The sequence below is a fragment of the Zosterops lateralis genome (genome assembly GCF_965231275.1).
Source record: "Zosterops lateralis genome assembly, chromosome: 1".
Classification (NCBI taxonomy): domain Eukaryota; kingdom Metazoa; phylum Chordata; class Aves; order Passeriformes; family Zosteropidae; genus Zosterops; species Zosterops lateralis.
In genome coordinates this window covers 137,071,978-137,094,277 of record NC_139762.1, presented here as the reverse complement: position 1 = coordinate 137,094,277, position 22,300 = coordinate 137,071,978, and the positions used below count along the sequence as shown (strand labels likewise).

The window sequence follows — 22,300 nt, the reverse complement described above, 5'->3', positions numbered from 1 at the left end:
AATGCAAAGGACCCACAAATCTCTTGAAGTGATAATTAGTTTTATTTAGAAGTTGCAGGAATAAAGACTATTTCTTGGTTCATGTAAGCTTAGGCCCCACATTGTTGAAGAGGTCAGAGAACAGATCCTGCTATTAAAAGTTCAAGCTGGTTGGTCCCTCTCTTTTCTATTGAAACTGTTTTCAAGCATTCACCTCTGGCCCTTGGGTCTAAAATATCATTGCTAGCCTGAGCCTTACCTGCCAGCAAATCACACATACCATCCTCCTGGTCCCAGAATGCATCCCTTAAAAACACACAGATGAAAGCTCTCTTTCTCCATGGAACCATCCTGCAGCACCAGATCCCTGATATGTCTGCAGCACTTTTTTACAAGCAGAACTGCACTTATTTTGTTGTATCCCAAGTTGCTGGATGCTGGCCAGCCCTGATCTAAAGGCACAAGTGCTCGTGCTAATTTGGTAAGTCCTGCTGACAGCACAGCACAGGGGTAAAAAAGCAACAGGGCTTTCAGGTCAGGCCTTTGGTTTATTCAGCTGCCTCAGGGCAGACAGAGCACAGGGCTCTGTGTGGAGACACTGTTTCTAACAGAGCAGATTTCCACAGCTTTTCCAGAAGCCCTAAACATGGCAATAACCACAAATTCGAAGAGAAGGGAAAGGGAAGCAAAGCTTTTGTTTGAAGGATCTAGCAGGCAAGATATACAGGCCTGAAGGAAAAGGGGCTCTTCAGCTTAATTTTAGGGGAACAAAGACTGGCTCCTTTGCTCAAGGCCATTAGAGCCAAGTTCCAAGTCTGGATGTCCTACAGTCTAGCCCAGAGCCTGAACTATCTGCCTGCTTTTCTTTTCTATGCTTGGCCTTGCAGTCATTGAATCTCTAATAAGCCAAGCCACTTCAGAGATTTTATTCTCCTTAGAAATATTATAATAATAATCCTTCTGCATTTTCATCAGAGTCATTACCATGAAAAAAAAATCTGCTAGGAGAATACAGACCTAATCTACTAAAGTTGTTTCTCATATTCATTGCTGCCTGTGTGATTATTAGCATGAAGGGAAACAGATAAAGCACAAAGGGAAAGATTGGATACTCTTGGAAACTCATTAGTAAGGGAAGTCCCAGTGCAAAACATACTGAAAACTTCATTCACCACCTCTGCAAAAGAGAGGTGTTTGTGGTTAGAGTTTTTTCCTCTGACTAGTTGGTTTCCTGTGGAAAAATCATGGTAGTGATCACTTGATCCACTTGTTTCATGGCAATTTTTCATGCTTCCTACTCTTCCTCAACAGGTGTGAATAGTGCTGGCTTAAACCCTGAACAATCTGTGGAAATTTCTGTCCCATTCTGTACAACAAAAGTGTTAGGAATATTCAAGAGTTGTACAAAAGTCTAAGAACAGCTACCAGCAATCAAGACAAGGGTACAGTGAGCTCCTGGCCCATCTGCCTCAGTTTTCCTCATGGGAGACTTCTCAAACCTTTTTTCCTTCTATCACCAATCACAGTTTGCAGAGCTCCACTGACATCCTGAAGCAGAGACTGTCTTTGTGCTCACTAGAGGTTTACAGATGTCTCTCTCTAATTAACTCATATGCACTCTTTCAAACAGACAAAATTTTAACCTCCAGAACAGTCTGCAAAGAGGTGTTTCAATACCTGCTGGATGAAAAGCAACTTCATTTTGTTCTTTTTAAACTTGCTATAAGGTATCTTGGCTTGCTTCCCCTTCAGTTTTACAACGGAAGAAAGAGTGAAAAATGATTTCCCACTAATATCTCCACACCACTCAAAGTTTGACAGATTTGCATCTTATTCCCCCTAAAGTCATCACATTTCCAAGCACTTTCCTGCCTACAGAGCTTTTTTTTTTTTCTCTGCTCTTGGCCTTTGGGATGCTGGAAGGGTGTCTCAGCACCGTTGCTGAATGCTCAGAACTTTGCAAGGCAAAGGCATAAGTTTTTGAAAGCCTCCCAGCTAAATTTTGCAGGGAAGCATTAGAAGAGCTGGTTTGTGATGTGGATGGCTGTACCCCAGGAATGCAGACCTCATGCTCTGCAGAACCTCCCTTGTCAGACACGAATTCTCTGACTTTGATCGAGTTACTGAAACCACGTTTTGCTTCAGTCATCCTCAAAAATGCTCTCCAGCTGCTCCTGCTAGCCTCACTCCTCTCCTGCCCCTGCTCCTCTTGCATCGATAGAGATTTGAAGATATGAGTTATAACCCTTCCAGGATCAGGAAATCTGGTTTAGCAGATAGCCACTTGAATAACCTCCAAAATAAAGCTAAAGGATTCCCTTTCATGGTGATGATGTTACAGAATTGGATGTTTACCCACATATAATAATCAGTTCAACAACAAGCATTTGCAAAAGTGAATGAACACACAGTAAAGGGACACAGATTTATGAGCAGAAATATGACAGACTACATCTAATGTGAAAGGGAATAACAACTCTAAGGGCTGAAAGATGACAGTCAGCAATGGAAATTTAAGATCCAATACAGAGCAGCAATAGGTGAATCCCACCTCTCCAGGAAATCCACTTGATAGTGGTTTACAAGGGCACCTGTAGACGCATTATGGTATTTTCTTTTTTTTATATATCTGCGCACAACAACTTGGTTGGATATGCATGTTTTTGTACATAAAAATCATCCTCCATCACTCTGAACTATTTAGGCCTGGCAGAACATGCCAGGCTGCTACTTGAACCATCACAGGGAGTTTCCTGGGTTTAAAAGTCACACAAGTCCTCATGTCAACATGAATTAGGTTTTTATCCACAGCTGTTATTATCTTGGGGTTTACCACTAATGATGTGCTTGACATGTCATATATGCTAATACAAGCATCCTTTTGGCTTTAACTTGGTGATATAACCAAGGTGATGACCTGGGGAAGCAAGGCCAGAACCTCTCCTGTCCTTCTGGAAAAGCACAGGATTTTCCCTCTGACAAATGCCTCAGACCTCACATAAATGCCCTACAAAGAGTACTTGGCAACAGTGTGGTCTGACAGGTGTTTGGCACTGGCACAGCTGGAGAGCAAGACTATAATAAGAGGGGGATTTAAATCTTGTCATATCAGTCTTTTCAAAGGTGAGACCACTTTGTTCTGTCAACATTTAGGATGTGAGCCTAATCCTTTTAAGGCATCCCACAGCACATGCATGACAACAACCACACAGATTGCAGCTGTTAGTAAAGTCCAACATCTCTGATTCAGCTTTCCAGCACTGGTTCATACTCATAAAAATCAAGGAAACAAAGCTGCCACAGCAAAAGTGAGAAACAATAATTCCTGCTCATGCAGCCATTGCATCACAGCAGGCAAGCAAAAGAGCCACATGAATCCTCTCCTTCCAGGTGTTCTCCTCTCTGGGAAGGTTTTAATTTCATAGGTTATTCTACTCTGATGGTGACTGACATTGCAGGCACTTGCAGCCCTGCTCCCTGTGGTTCTGGCTACTTCTTGGGCACTGGAACAGACTGTGCAGGGACATAGTCATGGCACCAAGCCTGTTAGAGCTCAAGAAGCATTTTGATTGTGCTCTTAGTTAAACAGTTTAGTTTAAGTAGTCCTGGAAGGAGCAGGGAGTTGAATTAGATGATCCATATGGATTCCTTCCAACTGGAGATAGTCTATGATTTTATGATTCTAAAACCTGAAGCTCTCTTTTTAATCAAGCCAGCAACATACAGCTGATAAATCTTTGCATCAGCAGCAGCCCTGACACAGAGCCATTGGGTGCACATGGGGCACAAACACCCTGGGTCCCATAAGCCCTCCCTCCACAGATGAGAACAAGCTGCCTCAGGTGGCAGAGGTACCAAACAAACACCATGAGCTGACCATAACTCAGCATCCTCCAAGCCTACACATTTGTTTGGGCACTCAATGCTGTTTGGCTACTCCAGCTGAAGAAGTTCTGCATGTCCTGTGACATCTCTCTACTCTTCCCCCCTCCAGACCTGCAAACCTATTTGTCTGTGCATGAAAATAATACACATGGAATGATATTTTCTGACATTTTTCTGCAGAGTTGAAAACATAAGAAAACAAGAACTTGCTTCAACTACAGCATAACAAATACTGTAAACATCTTGTTTCCCACCACACTACTGGCTCTCACCACCTGCCAAACACGAGCTGGTTTCCAAAGGCTGAATCCTGAGTCTCAAAGGCTAAATAGTGTCTGCCAGTGGGAGGACTGCATGAAAATGAATGTAGAAATGTGTTCTTTATGGCCCCCTTGTCCCTAGCCTGGCTCAATAATATTTCCTGCCATGAGCAACTGGCATTTCCATGGTAATTTCACATGATGAATTACCATTATATACAATCAATACATCATAAGCACAGAAAGAGCAAATGAGAAGCTGCAATGGGCATAAATGCCATGTTCTCTCTAGTGTAGCATTCTTCCTTTCCAATCACAATCCAATATTGTTTGAAATTCTCTGAGCAATTGAGTAGCCACAGATTCCCTGAAAAACATCTCAACTGATTCTTGATCTCATTTTCAATATGAACCATGGCTTCTTCCTTAATACATTCCTCTCCTATCCTGTCAACCTTTTTCCATTGTTCTTTGCAACTTGAAATTTCATTTTGATCATAAGGGAAACACCTTCAACTAGGTGTGATATGGAGCTACAGACAGAAAGAGCTAATTCTCTGAAGTCTCAAGGCATCAAGATTCATTGTTTTTGTGCAGAATTGAAAGTTTGTAGCCAGAATTGCTTCAAAATCACCATATTTTTTAAATGCAAATTAATCCAGTCCTGCTACTTGTTTCCCACTGTTGATCACCAATGAAAGAGTTTTCCAAGACAGATAAAACACAGAAAATTTCAGTGGTTATTCCATATCCTCAGTTTTAACCTTTTATTACTCTGTCCTGTCTAATATTTGAAGTAAAAAAATATTCCAGCTTTTTTCATTCAGTTTATTAACAAAAAGATCCAGTTGGAAGAAAGAATATGACAGACTTCTCATAAGCCAAATTTAATCCTGATGTAAAATTCAATAAACTCAAAATTATGCTTTCCTTCTGTTTTGCATCCTTCCAGCCAATTTCTTTAGTGCATTATCCTCCACGAAGTCACTGCTGCTTACACAATGCAAAGATTATGATTTCAATTTGATAAGATTTTTCATGGCCAACGCACAAAGGAACTCACAGAATAGGAAGGGGGAGAAGCAATGAAAATTCAAAAGCTTGTCTGCAGAAGGAGGCATAAAGGTTCCCCACAAAGATCCAACTGTGTCACATCTTTTGTATCCTATGCACTCCAGAAGCAACCCCTGAACTACAAAAGGCAACAGCAAGCAACTCATTTGTTGGACCAATGAAGGATTAGATCTTACCTTTTCTCCTTTTTCTCCTATGCCATAAGCTTTGCCCTAGAAATGAAAAAAAAAAAAAAAAAAAAAAAAAAAGGAGAAAATGTAAATTTGAAAATAAGGATATCAAACAACAGTACACATACATATTTCATGTTTTCCTTGTTATGCATCCAAAATCTATCTCTCTTTATATATAGACGTACAAGTCACTTCACAGCTACTATGGGGAAAGCAACTTTCTTTGGGCACAATTCCTTGATAATAATTCAGTGACTAATTAAAACTAAAAAACTTATCCCAAATTCTCCTACTGCAGCCAGCAAACATCTTATTTTTTATTCATGGAACAGCATGATGTTACATTTCCAAAAGCAAAGTTGCCAACAACGCTTACTGGAATGAATTTTACATAGGGTTCAATATTTCCTTGCCTAAAAACTCAGCCTGGCATTTGCATTAATTACAGCTGGGGAAGGCTGTGTCTTGGTCATCTGAACATAAAAATCAAGAGAGATTTGCATCTTCTTGGTATTCAGCTGTCTCATATTGTCCCCCAGCAGACCTGCAGCTGTGGTAATCAAGTGCATCCAAGTAACATATTTAATTAGAAGGTCAATATTAAGTCAGTTATCAGCTGTAGCGAGGGATGAAACCTTCATTTTCCCTTCTCCAAGAGAGGCCAATGGGTGCCTGGAAAATCAGGTTCCTCCTGGGATTCAGGTCCAGCAGAGGGAATAGCTTTGACCCGGTCACACAACACTATGAGCAGGTTCTCACCATAAAGGAGGAAACAACTACTTACATTTTCATCTCCTTTAGCAAAATCATTGGGTATTTCTTACTTACTGACTCTCCTTTCTCTCCTCGGAGTCCAGGAAGCCCTGGGATGCCTCTTTCTCCCTTGAAATAGAAAATGTGTTAATATCACATAGTTAATTCATTCCTTTCTTAGACATAGAAGGAAAGTGATGCAACAAGGGTTTGGTTGAAATTATGGACACTTTTGGTTCCACCAGTCTCTACAGCCAAGATTTCAGCTCCTGCCCTAAGGACTGGGTGTACCTAATGGCTTGAACATCCAAGTTTTCAGATTGATTTTCCATTCTATTTTTCGTATGAAAATACAGGTAGAAGCTTTTGGAATGCACTGGCAAGGCAGAAAGTTTTCTGATGTACTACAAAAGCCCTTGTTTTTTATTAAGAGAGGAAATACTTGGAAAGGTGCTTTGCAGAAGACTTAGAGGGTACATGCCTAAAATGTGCAAAAAATAATCTGAAAATATTGTTAAAATTTTAGAGCTTTTTTTTTCTTTGTAATCCAAACCCCTTGTTTTCAGTCAGACTAAATTTTCAGTATCAGCTAACCTTCCTCTTCCCTCCCACAAGTGTGCAGCACACACAGTCATTCTTCCTGCTTGTTCCAATGGGAGAGAGGGAAAATAACACAGAAAATAGAAAATTGCAAACATACAATTTATGATGGTTGGAAAAGTTATAACTGGAGAAGGACATACATAGGGAAGAAAAAAGAAAAATGGTTAATCAAAAACCAAGCAAAACTTTTTCTTCATTTTTCTCCTAAAAAGGACAGGGGTAAAAGGGATAAAGAATCAAAAGAAGATCCAAGATTTCATAAATATTTATCAGATACAGAACTAAAAGTGGTGCCAAACCTACCAAGTGGAGAAAAAATACTCTTAAATAATTTTCACACACTGCTCTGCAGTCTCAAAACCAGAGGAGGAAGGACTAGCTGAGGATATATCCACTACTTGGACTAGTTTAAGGCTATGTGCTGTGCTGCCACCAACCAGTTCCTTTAATTCTTCTCGCACTGGGAGCTGCTGGAGAACAAAGGGCTTTGCCCACACCTCTGCCTAGCTCCTTCCTGATTCTCACCCAAAATGTATAAACCAGAAACGTGCTGTGCTGAGCACCCCCTCTCTCACTTATAAATAGAGTGTGCTCACCTATTTGTGCCTCCCATCATCTTTTGCTAGTGGGAAATCAGGCATTGTGAACTTCAGTACAGACAACATCAAGCTGAAAAAGTCTCAGACCTGGAGCAGGACCCTCCAGTACCACAACAACAGTAAGTCTGGTGAACCCCGCTCTCCCCAAACCTCCCCACATGGACCACAGCAGGGTTTAGTTTTGTGTCTCTATCCAATTTATCTTCAACTCTGCCCCCTCAAAAAAATGTGCTCAGCAGCACCAGGAACTGAAAACATTTGCCAGGATCATGCTTTCTTTTCCCCAGGTGATGAAATGCTTCCGAAAACACAGGAAATATGAAAGTTTCTTTCTTTAACCTTTCTGCTTTGTTTTTGTTGCTTTGGGGTTTTTTTGCCAAAAGAAAGAAAACTCCCAGAGCAAGTAGCGTATATGCAAAAATTATGGTGTGGTCAATTAAGAAGGCTGCAGTAAAATTCATTAAAAAAATTATGCGACCATCTCTTTTAAGTCACTGGAAGTACAAACCTTTTCTAATCTGGAGGAAAAGATACATCCTTCTAGAGCTTGCCTAATACACTGGACTTCACAAACTTCACAATGACAGGTAAGAATTGTAATTTCTTTGTGGACAAAAACCCATCTCACAGAGAAGGAATTTTCTCTGCACTTGGATCAATAACAAGCAGTGCTGGAAGAGAGAAGGAGCCTGTTGATCATCAGCCCAGTGCCCCAACCAGCCATCCTGGCTGCCTGCAACCAACACAGCCTGCAGAGGGACTGTGGAAGGAAAATAAATCAGACTGGGTTGTCATTAGCATCTAAAATTTGTCAATAGGGCCCAGCTTCAGACATATTAGCCAGTTCTGCCACAGCTATTTCCTGCCTAGCTGTCTCCCAATGCGATCCTTTACCATATCTCATTCCAAAACACATCAACTGTGTCTCCATGCATTACCCTCACCTTGGCAGCCTGGGTGATTGAGGCAGAGGTGTTTATCTCCCAGAATTTTTTTCCACTTCTTTTGATAAAGAGGCAAGCTCTCCTGTTTCTCCTTGCCTTTGAAAGCATAGGGAAGATCAGAATCCCACTATCTTCATCTTTCCTTAATAAATACCAGGTGGGGAATCTGCAAATAAACATTGAATTCCTTTCCAAGGCCAGGATTTTAGCTTGGGAAGCTCAGTAGGGCAGGGAGAGAGAAGGAGAGCTAAAATTCATTCTTGAACAGAGAGTAAGGACTATGACAAGCTGGTCCTTGGCAATAGTGATGTAAGAACTGCTATCAGGGGTGGTATGTGTTATTGAATCCCAACATCTTTGCAAGCTGGGAGAAAAATCTACTACTCACATTATTTAGCAGATAGAGAAGCTAAATAATTTGTCTCAAATCATCACATTTATAATAAATTGTTGTCAGAGCCCATGTTTAAATGGCATCATCCCCGCCAGGTCCTTGAGTCTGTGACACAGTCTTGTCTGTGTACAAGTCTCAAACCACTACAGCCAGGGAAAAGTCATCACTTCTGCAGGAGTGGGGCAGTTCTTCTAGGGTCTGTTCCAGAAAACCTGCTGATGTTGTGCTTGTTGACACATTCCTCTGTATCCCACCAGTGTCCTGCACCCCAGCACTGGCCCATGTGACACACTGAGACACCCTGACCAGCACACAGACCTTGGCAAAGCAGGGGAAGACAATGGGATCTTGCTGCAGGGTCCTTTTATCATTATCATCGTCTTTCCTGCAACCTCCTCACAACAGTCATGGCTTTGCCATTCCTTAAAATAGCCCATCACTATTTAAGCTGTCATGGATTAAAATAGAAAGCACCTATTTATATATACTTGGAAGCATAAGGAACATTTTTCTGCACAGGCATATTTGAGCAGTAAATGAGCCCATGTTCTTTCATCCCAGGCTCCAAAAGGCATATTCTTATCTACAAAACTCCCTGCAGACAGCAGACCAAATTTTGCCAAAGGGCATCATATCTCTGAAGAGCACCCAAGAGCACCTTCCAAGACCAAGAGATTTTTTCCTTTCCCCTCCCACAGTCTTTCATAATAACTGAGTGACTTTTGTTGGGATGCAGCCCAATTATTCACCAAACAGGTGTAAATTCAGTGACTCAGTTTGCAGAAGTGATTCAGATGGAAATAGCTTTGAATATGACTTTTTTCCCTAATATCTTTTCACAGATAGTAAAACTGGGAACTACCAACACCAGCAACTTTCACCCCTCCAGCAATGTTGTGAGTCTCTGTTTTCTTCCTGTACAAGTGCTTCCTTTGAGTCTATTGCCTCATGGCTCTATCTGTGACCATGTACAGAAGGAAAATGTGTTTATGCCAAATGCACACGCATGCATATCAAAGAGGCTTGCAGAACAGGCAGGGTAATACAAAGGCTGCACTGTGAAACTTGAAGCAGAGATCACAACCACTCTCCTACTCTTTTATCTAGGAAGAAGAGTACTGAGGGAAGTGGCCTATATTTAACATCATGACTCAGACAATCTTGCTAAGGGTAACAGACTTTGACTGATCCTTTACCCCTAGTCTCAAGAAACTTTCTGGAGTATGACTGGAAGGCTGCTACCTAAACTATGCACATGTATTACTGCTGAGCAAGGCACAGCATGGCAGCAGAACCTCGTTTTCCAGGTGACCTACCATGGAAGCTCTGCATGACCTAGTGAATAACAGTAACTTGCAAAAATGCCAGTTTAGAAGCAGCAGGAAAGGATTTGACAATACATTTACTCTAAGAATGACATAAAGCAGCAAGAGAGAAGCCTACATGCAAAATAAAGACAAAGGATCACAAAAAACTTCCACAGTTCCAGACTCATCCAAAACTGTCTGAACGTAATCATATATTAAATTGTCTCTCATTTCTCAAAATCTTCAAATCCTCAATTTACTCTGAAGTTGTTACACTGTTGCTGTTTCTATTAAGCAAATGAACTATTACTGACCTTTTGACCTTTGGGACCTTCAAAGCCAAGTGGACCCCTCTCCCCCTAAGACAAAAAAGACATGATTAATCAAACTTATCTTCTCATTTTATATTCAAGCAAGGGGCCCTCTCCTACAACTGCTAAAGACAAAAAAATATTTTCAGGTTTAAGCAGAGAAGATAATAAAGCTGAACAATGACAACAAAACTGGTTTTTCAGAGGTCTCAGTCAGAGCCAGAAAAAGCAAGCACATTGCTTTTAAAAGCCATGAGATTTTTTTTCAATGTGACCACATTTACTTTCAGAATCTGTTTTATTTTATTTGAAGAAGGATATATATATAACTGAGCTGGATAAGAATAATCACTTTGTTTTCAATGTTTTTACCAGAGCTACCAGCATGACCAGAATCTCTGAATTAAGTAAAGAGAAAACACCTGAGGAAACTTCCTTTACCTCTATAGACATCCCAAATGAAACACACTCATCTCAACACTCACCTTTTGTCCAGGAGGACAGGAGCAGTTGAAAATCTTGAGATGTCCAACTTGCTCACTGCCAACAGTGGGCCTCACTTCCAGGGGAGGTGCTTCTGTCAGGACCGTGACCTGGCACTGCACCCAAACACCCAAGGTCAGGACAAAGCTTTTTATGCTGGAAAGTTTTCCCTTCCACCCACTTCAGACAAATCCTACAATGCATCCTCACGAGGAATGAAATCCCACAAAAGCCATTCATCCATGCAATAGGGGAAAATGTGGCCAAATGAACAATGAACCTCTATAACCAAGACTGAGGGGAGAAAGAGTGAAAGGAGGGTGGAAGTTTCTAGTGAGAGTTGGGCACAGGAAAATAAGCTGCCACTGGCACTGTTTTTAGCTGTTTCCAAATAAAAACAGTGGGAAACATGTTGAATATTTCATGCTGCATTTCTGTTGTTCTATCATCACTTCGGGGTTTTGTTTCCCTTGACAGCTTGACAAGGAAAGAGGAACTTGGAAACTTCAAATTCCTCATACTCATCCCTCTGCAGTGGTCCTCCTCCAGTGCTGCTACACTGCCAATTACACAGTTAGGTTTCAATCACCCTTATTAAACAAAATTATAATCCCACACTGCCACATATTCCCTTATTTATGTAATAGATTTCAGTGAAGAGTGTTCATGTGGAAATGACTGAATGACAAAGAGGAGCTCACTGGTCCAGAGGGAATGTCACAGCAGGTCTCCAGCTCGGCGTGCCGGGAGTCGCAGTAAATCACCATCCGCTGAAGATCAAACTGGGAGACAAAGGGAGGCAACAGCCTCAGAGACAGTGAATTATTAAAGACCCTGTGTCCTCTTGCTTGGACACAAACAGAGCAGGCAAACGCAAACAAAAAACCAGATGGTGCTAACTTCAGAGCGGTTCTGTGGATGCCGTAGTCAATCTCCAGCTCTCCCTATCAATTATAGACCAATATTTCAGCATGCTACAAGAGCTGAGATAATAAGACCCTATGCCTATTCAAATTCTGGTGCAGGTTTTCATGCTAATCCCCATGTTCTGGCCAAATTTCTGTCTGAGAAGACATGTCCTGGCCACATCTATCCTTCCTAGAATTACATCTAGACACAAGGTCTGTTTTCCTCCTGCTGTGCCTTGCATCTTCTGACCATTCATTCCTGCATGAGAAATGCTATGAACACATTTGATATGCACGTCCCACCCGTTTTGCACAGCCAGAAAGATTATACAAGTCTGAAATACCAAACTATCACACATAAATTACACCAGAATATCACTTCTGCTGGACAATCAGCCTGTGTGTCCTGACTTTGGTTCATTTGTACTACGGGTCATTTAGTATCTGAGGAATGAAGAATATATCACAATTCTCTTGAGTTAACAAGCTTCCTTTTTTTCCCCCATCTCTTCCTATCACATGTGGAAACATTTATAATGCCAAGATCAGATGGAGAAAGACCTTTCTGTGTAGCTCAGTACCTAGTTTGATGATATTTGGATATGATTTTGTCTCTGCTTCTACCTGTAGCACATTCTGTGACTAGACAGAGTGATAAAAAAATTTTCAGTTTTTAATCCCTGTTGTGCAGATACACTCTCACATAAAAAACCAGCAAGTCCTGTACATCATAAGGTGCCAATCTGTGTTAGCTATGCACTGGTAACATTTCAGTGATGCTGCCTCAGGAAAAGGGTCAATTACAACACAACCCCCCAAACCCCCCCTCATTCACAGGCTGCAAACCCAAACCTTTATCCAGCTCTTGGGTTTAGGTTTCTTTCTGCCCGAGATTCCAAGGCTGGTGGTTCGAGTGGGTGTTTTTCTGTCTCTACTCTCTCTGTGACCTCTGAAGGCTTTAAAGCTGAGTCTGTGCTTGGCTCAAGAATTATGTGGAGTCTCGAGGTCTTGGTTTTCTTGGTTTCTTGTGTTCTTTACTAATTCTTATCTTACAAATTCTTTGTGTCCGGCCAAGGTGTTCACAGCAGCTCGGACATGATGTGACTCTCCTCATAATGAGAGGTCACTCTGCTTTTATTCAGATAACTACGTGTCTCTTATTTACAATTCTGTGCCATTGCCTAACACCTATACAAGAAGGGTCACATCTACTCTGACCCAATCCTATCAAACTACCTTGTGCCCATGTCACTGCAGAAAATGGATGCCGAGAGAGAAGGACTCAGGGTTCCACCCTAATTCTTCCATCTTGTTTCCTTGCACCTATATTCTAAAAATCCCAAAACTACAAAATCTTCCACACAGAAAGTTAGAAGTTTTTCTCATGGACCAAAATCAAAGACTTTGTCTTTCCTGGGCTCTGTGCCAGGCCACCCCCTCTGCACAGACCCCAGACCCTCTTTCTCAGGTCTCAGACCTCTCCACCAAGGTCTGTGACCTTCCAGGGTGCCCAGAGGGATGCTCTGGACTCCAACACCCAGCTCTAATCAGCAAGCTCAGTACTTACATCGATGGGGACACTGTCATACAAGCGCTTTCCAATCACAGTCTTTCCCTGGATGTCAATGTTTTCCCTCTCTTCAATGGGCAGCACCTGCACCAGCTTGCAGTCTATGTAGAGGGAGACAGCCTTGGCCTGGATGCCGAGGGCGACCTTGTGCCAGCCACGGTCAAAGAGGTCGCTGACACGCGCACTGCGGAACACGGCCCTGACGGCGTCCCTGGCCAGCCCCACCGCGTTGTACTCCAGGGCTCTGTTCTCCCCATCCAGCCTGATTGACACCTGCAGGGACACAGACAGAGGGAAATTAATAACAGAACCAATAGGATTCCAACAGAAGCCATTTATTGTTTATGTTACATGGCAGATATAGATCTAGGTCTACTGTCCACGTGGGCACACATCTCTGGGTTGGCTGATCTGCTTCTTCATGAGGCAGGCACACATCTGTGGACCTGGTATTTTCTAAGCCTGAGAATTGCTAGGTCTTCCCAAGGGAAACTTTTCAACAGTTTCCTTTTTCCCAAAACAACCTTGTGTAAACAATATTCCTTTCCCATAACAACAGGTGTTGTTTTCTATTTCTGTTACTCAGCCAATGGGACAGGTGTCAGCCCTATGGTTCAATAATGTGCCTTCTTAGCACAGCATGTTATAAAAGGGCTGAATGAATTGTAAATAAAGCCTTTTGATTTCTACTGCTTTCTGAGAGTCAAGCAAATTTATTTCATGTCCTATTACAACACACATCCTTCAAGGACATCCATTTGGTCAAGTTGTGCTTCCCCTGTCTAGGGTTTGCATTTTTTTGCAGACATTATCTCAGGCTCTTTTCTTTATTTTTGATCCTGTTGTTTTCTCAATAACCTTGATGAATTCCTGAGAGCTCTAACAACAAAATTGCAAGTAGTTTGATAATATTACTCACAACCAATTTGGCTGGTGCATCAGAATGGCCTGTTATACAGATACATTGCTACACACAGAAGGGGTTTTGCTGAGGAGCATAGCCTTCTCCTATCGTTACGATTCAGGACAGCTCATGTAACAACATGTAGAACTCTGATTTCCTCAGAGGACTCATAGCAAAGTTTATTAAAAGACAGATTCTTTTATACAATGTTTGGGTACGATGAATAGGATTGGTTCTTTAGGGCACCACCTTTTTGTAAACATCTCTACCAGTAAGCAAGTTGGAAAAACACCAGGTGTCAGGAGGAGGAGATCTACAAGGTTATTTTGGGTCCCTTCTTATGACTTCCCAGGCCAGACTGAGTTTTGTCCTTGGCTTTCCCACAGGCTTCAAAGCATTGCCTGGAGCCTGAGAATCCATGTTCTGACCACTGTCAGTTCCTACATTTTCCTTCCTCCTAACTGTGTTCCACCATCACTGCAAAACCTGGGATGGCACAGGCTGTGGTGTGAAGCCCAAGCAAAGAGCAGAGGATGGAATTTTGTGGGAGATATGGAAAGGGAGCCTACACTTGTGCTGGTAGATAAGATGGGGCTCCACAGGCTTTGGTGCAGACCCAAGACAAGCTAAAGCCTCCTCCTGTGAGTACAACTCTTGCATGGTTTCAGCTCAGGCCACCTTGCTGCCATGGCTGGGTGGTAGCATAGGTCATGGGCACCTCCCCAAAGGCACTTCCCCAAAGCTGAACTTGGTTTGGATCCCTCTACCCCATGTACTCCTCCACTGCTTCCCATCAGGCTCTTAAATCCCATCACATGTCCTCAATTGTCCCATGGGATATGCAAAAATACCTCACTGCCTCATATGAAACCAGTCTGCTGAGCTGTGGCACTGCCCACACTTTATTTCAGGTGCTTTGAGCAGAAAACTATACCTCGTCCTCTGTACTGCAAGCTACAGAGCAGGCAAAAATAGGTTTTTGAAGACATGCAACTCTGAGTTAATTCACAAATTGGTATCTTTTACCAAAGTCAGGCAGTTACCAGCAGGCAGCAGGGAATGGGGCAAACAGAACCAGGAATGATGTGTCCACAAGCTGTGGAGCAGGGAGGAGTTTGGGCCACCCTGGCACCAAGCTGTGAGTGATGTGAGGAGCCCAGGGTAGGCTGACTCCACATCTGACCCAACCTTTCCATGCAGCTGAGCACTGCGCTGGCTGGGAATGCCAGCTTGGAGCAGTGTTGGCTCAGGAGTGTCTGCATCTGTGAGCTGTGCAGGTCTGCAAGGACATGGCCAAACCACGACCAATTTCACATGAAACGAGTCTCATGGGGCTCTAAGGCACTTCTGGCAACATAATTTTAGGCACTTTTGAAATTATTACTGGAAATATTGAGTGTTTTTCTCCCTTCACACCTATACAGTTCAAGTTTTCACCTTCCTGCAAGAAATACTGAGTGATAGACACATTCTCACTCTGCAGCAACTAGGAATGCATGTAGCACAGTAAATCACATTTTCATTTAGCAAAGTTGCAGCCGATAACAACTTTCATATAAACCTTTTACCGCTGTCTCAAACCCAGTTATCTAATTCTTCAAACTGCACCTATTCTTCACTGAGAGGTCCCAAAATACTTTTAAATACCAGTCCCAAAGCAGCAATACTGAATTACACAGCTCTGTGAGCCCCTGCTGACAGCCCACTTTAGAGTCCTGGGTAATGCCATCACCACTGTATTTGGTGCTGAGCAGAAAAATGTACAACCCATCCAAACCACTCCCTCCTCAAGGACCCTTGACAACCTAAACTCTACCGAGCTGCTAAAAACATGTTGTGTAGGGACAGACAGCCCTTTAGGACATGCTTATAGTATTTTTTCTGAGAATCTGAGAATACTTGAAAAAAAATTATTAGATCAAATTGTGCAACAGCCAGGACTCAGGGTTATGGAGGACACACATCCAGAGCAGGAACCCATAATACATTTACAGGTCACCAGAAGGCTGTGCAAAACCTGACACAACTCACTGCTCTGTAGTACATCCATGTGATGCACCTTTTTCCAAAAAGGCAAAATATTTTCCCTAAGCAGAACTATCTAAACAAAACAACTGAAAATTCAACAGTAGTTTCAAGAGCAAGGATGGTACTTTTTTGTCCCCCTTTTCAACTAACACATTTATCTGCATCCTAATAACAACCAATGTGTATGCAAACATTTATTCGGTGTTTGAATTAAAGGTAAAATATTTGCAGCAAAATTCACTGAAAAAGTAACGAGATTTTTACCAATTCACAAGAAAAAGGAGTGAGAGGTTAAAGAAAAAAAACTGGCTCATGAAAAAAAAAAAAAAAAAAAAAAAAAAAAAAAAAAGCTGTACCAGCTGGCTGCAAAAGAGCCTCTTACCTGTGGTATGCCATACTTGTCAATAATCTGCCAGATATACCAGTCTTCCTTCCTGGAAGCCTTCCGGAATTTGAAGGTAGTTACAAAGGCATATTCATCAGGCAGGCCTTGTGGAAATACATCCCTGGCATGGGGAAGGGAAAGAGAGCAATGTATCAGGCTTAGCAGCAAAGAGCAGAACTTCTGAAACTCTCTCCATGTCCCAGCAATGCTTTTTAAAAGTATCATTATAATTCCTAAAAAATCTGCTTTATTTGGAAGCCTGAAGAGAGATGAACATGAGATTCTGCCCTCCAGGTTTTTCTTTATGGAGCCCTTTCATCATTCTAATAGTGAAGCTCTCAAATTGGGTAAAATACAATGGAAATCTGCACTTGAGTATGCATCATGTTTAAAAGGTTGTTTTTCACTTCATGCTTCTGTTCATGAAACCTGTAAATAATTCTGTTCTCCTCCAGATGCCGACCTGTGACTTCTGAGAGTTGCCAGGAACACCTAAACCCCTCTAAATGTACCAAATTATAGCAAGAAATATTATAATATCTGCCCCAAAACAGGCACTACAGCTCATGCCTTCCTGGAAGATGTTCCTCAGCTGGCAACCTTGGATAACAGAAGTTTCTCAAATCAAACATTGCAAACAAATCAGGTTTAGCATGACACCACAACCCCTGCAACTCATGTGTAACCAAACACATGAAGTAACCAAATGCAACACTGTTTTTCTCTACTCCATCATAAAAACCTGTCATAACATGGGGATGCAGAATGGGACAGAAGGGATAACTAATCCAGTGTCACTTTTTTTTTTTTTTTTTTTTTAATTACTAACCATTACTGGATGCCTAAGAATGAGAATGAACAGAAAAAAACATCTCTCTTGTACCTCCATTTCTTTGGAATCCAGGAGTTTATTTCAGAGATAAATGCAACTTCTATAACAATAGCTTTTTATGGATTTATCTCATATAGACTTCTGCATCCTTCCCTTGAACTCAGATAAACTCATGACATTCACAGCATCCCTTGACAAGGAATCACCCACTGCTGTCCATTGCATAATGAGCCTCCTCCTCTTTGTTTAGGACCTAACTCAGTTCTTATCAGGGAAAACACAATGAACCTATTCTTTTTCTATCTTTTATGCCATCCATGATTTTTTAACCTTTGCTTGCAATGCCTCTAAGCCATCTCTTTTCCCACCTGAAGAGTCACAGTTAACATTGTTCTTCATGCCAGAGCCAACCTTGCTCCTATGATGATTCCCAAATAAACCCTTCATAAATATCATGACTTTGCTTCAGGACATCTGAGCAGTCAGGCATAAGCACTTGATACAAAACAAAACATAATGGCAGCAATTAATGAAGAACAAACTGTGAAACATTGTCCTAATGAATAGCTAACATAATCCATCACTATTCAGAAACTGGCACAGTCCAAGGCACATAAAACTAGAAGTCTTTAATCGTATTAAAAGCAAAAAGTCCTCAAAATTTCCAGAATGCTGTTTTGCAGTTGCAGCAAAGGTTGAGATCCAGTCTTTCCTAATGCCAGAATATTCAATCATATTTTAATGTGTGCTTTAAATCTCCTATCTTTTCAGCCAAGTTATAAATTCAGAACACTCTGGTTTCATCCATTAATGTGACTTTTGCTGTATAAACTGCACTGCAGGGTATGCACCAATTTAACTTGGTTTTCTCTCTGAGGACACAGAGACTCTCTGAATTCTTCCAACACAAAAGAAAACTGAACCAGGCTCCCACTATCTCCCTTAAGAAATCCTTCCTTTAGGAGAGCAGACAAGGCTGTCTCACTTCTTGGTATTAGTTATTTTAACCAGGGAGGTCCCAGTTGCCTGGAAGTTAATAAATCTACAAGAAGGGCCAGAAGGTGCACCTGGAAGTGAACAGAAGCAGGATTTGGAAGAAGGGTTGCCTTAAACTAGACATTAGAAAAAAATTCTTTACTGTAGAGGTGGTCAAGCATTTGAACAATCTACCCAAGGAAGTGGTGGATTCACCATCTCTGGAAATGTTCATTAAAAGTGTGGGTGTGGCACTTGGTGACATGGTTTAGTCGTGAACATGGGAGTGTAGCATAACAGTTGGATTCAGTGATCTTTTAAAGCTTTTCCAGATTTAATGATTTTATGGTTCTGGACAGCTCTGAGCTGGGAACAGGAATATCATTATGCAAGCTTAATTTCTAAAAGGGTTTTCAGATGTTTAATACCCACAGAAATAACTGGGAGTTAGGTACCTAAACATCCCAGTGAGTCTGGCCACACCTCATCACACAAGGCTGACAAACAGCCCATCAGGTAGATTTAAACTGACAGAAAGCCATAAAGACCCATTAGCTGCCATCCTCAACTGATTTTTAAAGCTGCTGAGGAACCAGCTGCAAGTTCCCAACAGAGAAAGGTTTCATGCCAAAAGCAAATCTGAAGACATTCTCATTGCTTTGAAGATGTGATAAAAGCTGTTTCTGAAGTCATTGGTCCCTGTATCTTTTACAGAGCTGCATTGCTACATAACAAAACAAAAACTTTATTAAGCAGTTTTAACTTATTTCCTCACTTAAAAATGGCCTCCATTTAGAAGTTCAGCTTTACTTGAGGATCCAAGAGCAGGAGTTGCTGTCCCCAGAAATGTTTTATGTTCTTCTTTCACACAAGGCTGAATTGAACTGATGATCGATGTTGTGGAACTTTGCTGGATGCCTGGTATCTACAGGGACCATTCTGCCAGCTCCTTGGTCTATAATTCTGACAACAGGATAGACTGCAGAAAAGGCCCTTATAAAGCTCCAAGACAAAAAAATCCCCCAGTGCTGCAGGTTAGTCTAAGAGTCAGTTAACTCAACTGCAAGGTCAGGTGAATCACAACTTATACAACTAAAAAATTTAGTAAGAAGGCAGAAAATTCTTTTAACTATTGCTGGTTTTCAATATATAGTGACCTTCTCACATGCTTTAATTTGCAATAAGAGCTTTCATCTCTGACAATAAGCATGAGATCCCACATCTATTATAACACTATGGAAAAATTATCAGTTCTCATCTCAGACACTGAATGGAACAACATTTAAGAGGGTTTTACATTTGGTGAGGATAAGTCTAGTTAATAAACTTGAGCAATTTGACCAATTTTACAACAACTAAACCCACTAATATGAAATGTAACCCATAAGATCTGCAAAACCAAGTTGGAGAAAGCCAGTTCATTTAAATATGGTTTATATCACCAGAGGCTCTTAGAATGACAGGAGGAAAATTTAAAAAAAATAAAAAATTAAAAAGGAAAGGAAAGGAAAGGAAAGGAAAGGAAAGGAAAGGAAAGGAAAGGAAAGGAAAGGAAAGGAAAGGAAAGGAAAGGAAAGGAAAGGAAAGGAAAGGAAAGGAAAGGAAAGGAAAGGAAAGGAAAGGAAAGGAAAGGAAAGGAAAGGGAAAAGGGAAAGGATGAGTCTCATACATCCTTGGCACACATCATTTTGACTTCTACTTCAGAAACCTCAGGGATGGAAGAGATACATCCTGTCTAGGTAATTTCTTCCTGTCTTTCTCTGTCCTACATGCTGTTAAAAAAAAAAAAAAAAAAAAAAAAAAAAAAAAAAAAAAAAAAAAAAGGAATCTGTCCTAAGTCTCACTTGCTGTCATTTAATTTTCCCAAAAGGACATTTTTCCATAAGAAGCCATGTGGACAACTTGTTCTCCTCTGCTTGCTGCAGTCTTTTCTGTGTTTCTCAGCTCTCCCTACAGTCCTTTACTCTCTACAAGACCAGAAAAGCCTTCAGTCATTCCACCTCCATCATGCTTTATCTCCTTTTATCTCCTTTACCTTGCTAGAAATAGGAGACAGTGAGGCACCTCTTGAGATCATCTCATCTAAAGAAGGTTTTTCTTGTGTTTAGATTTCATTGATTTAAATTGTTCCCATTCCTTCTCATCCTGTCAATGAATATGACTAAGAAGATTCTGGTTCTTTCTTCTTTGCTGCCTCCCCATCAGATATTTATACACATGAGTAAGATTCTCCCTCCCTGAGTCTTCCCTCCTCTAAGCTGAACAAGCTTTTTTGTCTCTGCTCTTCTTAATATGAAATATTTGTTTGGGAAAATTAAGAAAAAAGGAAGCTTTCAACAGCTTCCATGTTCCATGTATGGGAGTTTTCAGTGGCTTTTTGTACAATTTCTTATCTTGGAAGGGGACAAATGATGAGACCAGGGCAGGAGCTCATGGAGAAACCTAAGGCAGGTGACTGAAGTCAAAGCTGACATCAGGAGACAGAAAAACACACCAAGGTATCGTGCCCTAAACATACCAGGATTCTGTATTGGTACAACACTGTGCCAATATAAAGAGCAAATAGACCCTGACCAGAAGTCTGTGAGGTGGTAGCCAAGATCATGATCAAGTCAGGCTGGAATCAGACCAGGCAAGAGAAAACTGAGGATGGACATGGCCAGGAGGAAGGCCCTGGAGTCATGACTAGGAGATACAGATAGACAACAGAACAAAAGAGTGAGACAAAACCTTAGCATTAGGCACGATATCAGTAATGAGAAACAAGCCTGAACATCCAAAGACAGAAGTCTGCAGCACAGTTTTGGCCAGAAGATCCACTGAGGAGCCATGAACAAGCAGTAGGACAGCCCCAGTTACATGGTGGGTGGAGAAAACACCACCAGCCAGATTTTGGGGCCAGTCCTCAGACAGCTACAGAGACCTGTGAGTCCCTCAGTGATCTGGTCCTTGACTGAAGCCAAGCTGTGGCTGCTGGGTTTGTTTGCTCACAGATGATGCCTCACCACAAAGAGGAAGAAAGTTCATAGCTGTAGGTTACAGATCAGAAGATGAGCAGGCACATTTCCCAGACAGCTAATCTAGCACTTTGTAAAAGTACTACTGCTTGTCTAAAAGAATACAAATCCTTTAAGCAGATAATAAAGTGAATTACATATATTACTCAGTTAATGATTTTGTATCTAATTATGAGATGTTGCTATCAGTTGCTAAACAATGCTGGAGGTTATCTGTGAGCCACGACAGATGTTTTTGTTTGGTTTATTATTCCAGTTATCGGTTTTGTGCAGATTTACAAGATTTCATTTTCTGTGAGCAATGACCCCATATGCAGCATCTCAGAGTCCTGATATACAAATGCTTAAATGAACCAAATATGCAAACACCTTCCACGGTGTTATATCCACTTGGGTTCATTCCCAAACCACAGGAGCGTGGAAGTTACAATAGAAAAGGTTTTAAATGTGAAAGTCCTCCTTGAATTCCATGTTTCAGAATCATTCAAAAGGAATTTTATTCATTTCAATCTACTAATTAAGGATGTTTTACTTCTAATTGTCCTGAGTGACAAAATATTCTGCTTATTTTAAAGGCAACAGCAACAACAAGCAAATGGGTGTAATCTGAGCAGATGGAAAACTGTCATAGCTGGTTGGTCTGGCTTCACTCCCTCAGTCTTTCTGAGAAAACAACAACAGAAACAACAACAACAACAATGGTCTTCAGCCCTTACTTTGAAAAAGGGGTTCAAATGGACAACTCTGTGTTATCTTTGCTAATTTTCTCCAGTGGTTAATTAGATTTATCCTTAAAAGCATGCCTTTCTTCCCTGCTGGTTTTTGATGTCAAGTAGCCACTGACTTTCAGCCTTATTCAGAGACCCTTTATCAAACTTTGATTCCCCAGAGGTTCTTACAAAGAATGATCCCTTCA

At 41.3% G+C, this 22,300-nt stretch overlaps 1 protein-coding gene across 1 annotated transcript in view; it reads right to left on the bottom strand.

Moving 5' to 3' along the window:
• COL22A1 (collagen type XXII alpha 1 chain) overlaps positions 1 to 22,300 on the bottom strand; it is a gene marked incomplete at its 5' end in the record, with an annotated part of 210,599 nt that overhangs the window by 123,024 nt on the left and 65,275 nt on the right. The window contains 7 exons of the mRNA XM_083859503.1: positions 5,375 to 5,410; positions 6,200 to 6,253; positions 10,286 to 10,330; positions 10,768 to 10,881; positions 11,467 to 11,547; positions 13,241 to 13,516; positions 16,558 to 16,681. Of these exons, the coding sequence (XP_083715629.1) occupies positions 5,375 to 5,410; positions 6,200 to 6,253; positions 10,286 to 10,330; positions 10,768 to 10,881; positions 11,467 to 11,547; positions 13,241 to 13,516; positions 16,558 to 16,681 (730 nt within the window). The remainder of the gene's footprint in view (positions 1 to 5,374; positions 5,411 to 6,199; positions 6,254 to 10,285; positions 10,331 to 10,767; positions 10,882 to 11,466; positions 11,548 to 13,240; positions 13,517 to 16,557; positions 16,682 to 22,300) is intronic.